Genomic DNA, 3,475 nt, shown 5'->3' with positions numbered 1-3,475 from the left:
GTGAGTTAAATTACATATTAGTAAGTCAATTATGTTCGTAAAACCTCAAGTCACTTATCTTGAATCCATTTCTCATTACAGAGCATACAATTTCACGAGTCTGGTAAGAAGCACAAGGAAAATGTCAGCAAGAGGTTATCCGAGATTTCCAAGCAGAGCGTCATTGATCAGAAGAAACGAGATCAGGATAATGCCGACTTTAAAAAGATGGAAGAGGTAAGTTTGTTGAGGAAGCTCAAAAAAGAAGAAGACCTCAAAATTTTCCCACTTCCTGAAGAGGTTTGATAGAGGGAACTGTAACTACTGACAGGTCTGATCGTCCCGAAATCGAAGAGAGAAGAAGCACAGGACAGGAGTAAGCTAGCCGTTCAAAGAGAAAATCTCATTTGTTTAGGAGAAAGTCCGCCTCGGCCGGGAATCGAACCCGCGACCTAGCACTTACAAGGCAGGCGGGCTACTCCAAGCTAACTAGGCTGGCTACTCTGATGATTGATCTCCTAATGACCTAATTAATACAGTTCAATACCCAATATGTACGTAACAAATTAAACAATAACAAATCTGTCTCAAATTCACTATTGTTGATTTGATTCATCTGATTTCAGGAAGCATTAAAGGCATACATGAAAGACATTGACAGAGGTGGAGATTATTCTAGTCAACAAATCAAAGACAAATACGATATTCCTCTACCCAGTAAATCAGGTAACATTCACTTAGAAGCAATCGAACTAGTGATGGTTTACCCTCCATTTGGCAACAAGCTACCCACCATCTCACTTTTATCTCACCCAACCTGAGGGCCCGGAAAAGCCAGTAGCACGCGATTGTACATATGGTTGCTCATCCAGATACTAACCACGCCCGACGGTACTTAACTTCAGTGATCCATCGGGGACTAATACGTTTAACGTGCTACCACCACTGGCTGTTTTGTCTGTATAAAATTGCTTAGGAAAGACTGCGTTTAAATAGGTTCAAGTACCAACCTCAGTGGTTAGCGCGGTGGATTTCAGATCTGGAGTTTGGTGGTTCCAGTCCAAGTCAAGTCATAAAATTTAGCGTAGTGTATTTAGCCGGGAACGACATTTATGACAAGCATTTATGCTTAACACAATTAAAATTCCTTCCTAACTAGGTTTAAGTAGTGCTTTATTTAGATTGTCAGCTTAGAACAAGTTGTCCCATTATACGAACAGTTTATTGATATAATTTTGTTTATAATTTGTTTCTTTCAGACTTACCTAACGTACCCCTGCCTCAATCTCCCTACGATGTTCCACTGCCTCCACCTTCCAAACATGTACCTGGACCTGAGGAGGTACTTCGTGATAGATTATGTGGACCTTCTTCCTCTAAATCATCACGATCGTCAAAACCTACGTATTCAGAACCAATAGGACCTCAGATGAGAGCTCCTGGAGGAGCACTAGGACAATGGGAGACTGTAGAAGAGTAAGTTCTTTTCTATATTACCAACTTTTTCATCCTTGGTAGGTCTTCAAAGCACAGTCTTCTCAGGTTAAGCCTGCCACTCACGCTCAGACCGCGGTCTGTCAGGCAGTCGAAACGTGTGTGGCAGGAAAAGCTTTAGACCTATTTCTGCCAGACCGTCTAAGAGACGTAGTTCTCAAGATTTTTCCGCAACTTACGCAGACAGTCTGAGCCTGAGTGGTGGGCATTACGAATCTCATGCCTGAGCTAACTTGAAGTTATAACAGTAACTATATTGCTTATTTATAAGCCTCGAATTTCACTAAACCCTAAGGTACAGCAATAGGCTACTACTATTGTCAAATTCACAAACAATGTTGAGGATACAATTCCATACATCGGCCAATATTGCACCACTGCCCTAATTACCAGGCGAGAGTCTTTACCATTATATGACGAGTACCTACTGCGACTTGCCCATTTCTAATGATAAACACACCGTGTTTTGTGTTCCAGAGAGAAACTACCAGAGTTAGACCTTCCCCAGCGAGATTACGTTGAGCTCCAAGTTCCTACCTTGCACTCTGACTATCCCGAGTTCAAAGTCAAAGAGAAAACCGTACAAAGCCTCAAGGATAAAGATAGCTTCGTGAAGAAGGAAGAAGACGGAGCTCCAGCCTTCAAGAAGCGAAAAGTTAATCGAGGTAACGCACGGCAAAGACTGGACACTGACTGAAAAACTTCCCTTTTGTTTGATAGGGGTCACTGTATAACTGTTAAGAAACACACTACCATCACGTCACGTGAACTCATGGGGAGTCAGAAAGTCAGAAAGATGTAGTTCAAAGTTTCTCCATAATATTGTAGGCATTGGGGTCGAGTGGATTGGAACACATCACATGCCTTCAAGCACACTCCATTTGTCAAGGGTCTAGGAGTCTAGGTAGGTACTCTAGTTTTTCAATTTAATTTGAAGAATATCGTTCAGGACAGCCACACTACTATCACGTCACGTGCTGATAGTGTGTTTCTAAATTTAAGGTTTGTAGTGACGGGTTTATCCTCCATTTGGCGAAAACTACCTACTTTTTTAGTGACGGGTTTATCCTCCATTTGGCGAAAACTACCTACTCATATTAACCTTACCCAGCTTGAGTGCGGTCTGGAAAAGCCACCAGGGCACGATAGCCCAGTCAGTGATGGTCACCCATCTGGAACTGGTGCATTCAACGTGCTCTTGCCGCTGGATAAAATGGACTGAAAACTTTGGTCCGTTTGTTTGTGGCTCTTTCGGACAGGGATAGACTACCTACTCTAGTGATGACGTAAAATAGGTAACAAATATTGTGTATTGGCTAATTAATTAGCCAGCTTAGTTAGCTTGGAGGGTAGCGCCGTACTTTGTAAACGCTAGGTGCGGATTCCGATTCCGCATCTGGGGGGCGACCCCACACCATTTTAAGGAAATCAGGTTCGTTCACGGAACAGCTGGCTTTCTCCATTCTTATGATCCTCTTACTAAGGTCTCCGTTGTTACAGTTGCTCTATTGAACCATGTATTACCGGCTGTCACACTTTCATTTTCCATTGGCATTGAAGCCATGTTAATGTACATAATCCATTATAATAATAGGTGTTTTTGACGTAATTTCTTGCGAAGTGCGAAGTTGTCAGAAACGCAGCCCCAGTCTATCACCATTTTCATGCTAACTTTATGTAGTTATGTTGGTCCACTATTAGAATGCTTTTGCGGTTGTACACCTCATGTTTTTTCACCCTCTAATCACAGGGACTGACAGGTATTAGTTAAAAATACTTAATTCTGGCCTGACCTTTTACAGTATCAGAGCATACCCTAGCACCCACGCCTAGGCTCAACACACCACACTCATGTTCAGTTCATAGAGATGCCGACTTTTGACCTCATCTTTGGGATTGAACCAACTGAGGTACTCCCATTACAAGAAGAAGTACTCTTCACTTTTTCAACTCACGCTCTTCTGACTCCCGACCCTCTTCCTCTGATACTTTCCTACGCAGG

At 42.5% G+C, this 3,475-nt stretch overlaps 1 protein-coding gene across 1 annotated transcript in view; it reads left to right on the top strand.

Moving 5' to 3' along the window:
- Positions 1 to 2,254, top strand: part of LOC103523794 — a gene marked incomplete at its 5' end in the record, with an annotated part of 10,285 nt that extends 8,031 nt beyond the window's left edge. The window contains 4 exons of the mRNA XM_008488812.3: positions 82 to 216; positions 606 to 705; positions 1,239 to 1,455; positions 1,951 to 2,254. Of these exons, the coding sequence (XP_008487034.1) occupies positions 82 to 216; positions 606 to 705; positions 1,239 to 1,455; positions 1,951 to 2,170 (672 nt within the window). The remainder of the gene's footprint in view (positions 1 to 81; positions 217 to 605; positions 706 to 1,238; positions 1,456 to 1,950) is intronic.
- Positions 2,255 to 3,475: the final 1,221 nt, after the last annotated feature.

Source organism: Diaphorina citri, unplaced genomic scaffold (genome assembly GCF_000475195.1).
Source record: "Diaphorina citri unplaced genomic scaffold, Diaci psyllid genome assembly version 1.1 scaffold41435, whole genome shotgun sequence".
Classification (NCBI taxonomy): Eukaryota; Metazoa; Arthropoda; class Insecta; order Hemiptera; family Psyllidae; genus Diaphorina; species Diaphorina citri.
Note: the sequence above shows the minus strand (reverse complement) of the source record. Positions and strands in the feature narration are given on the sequence as shown.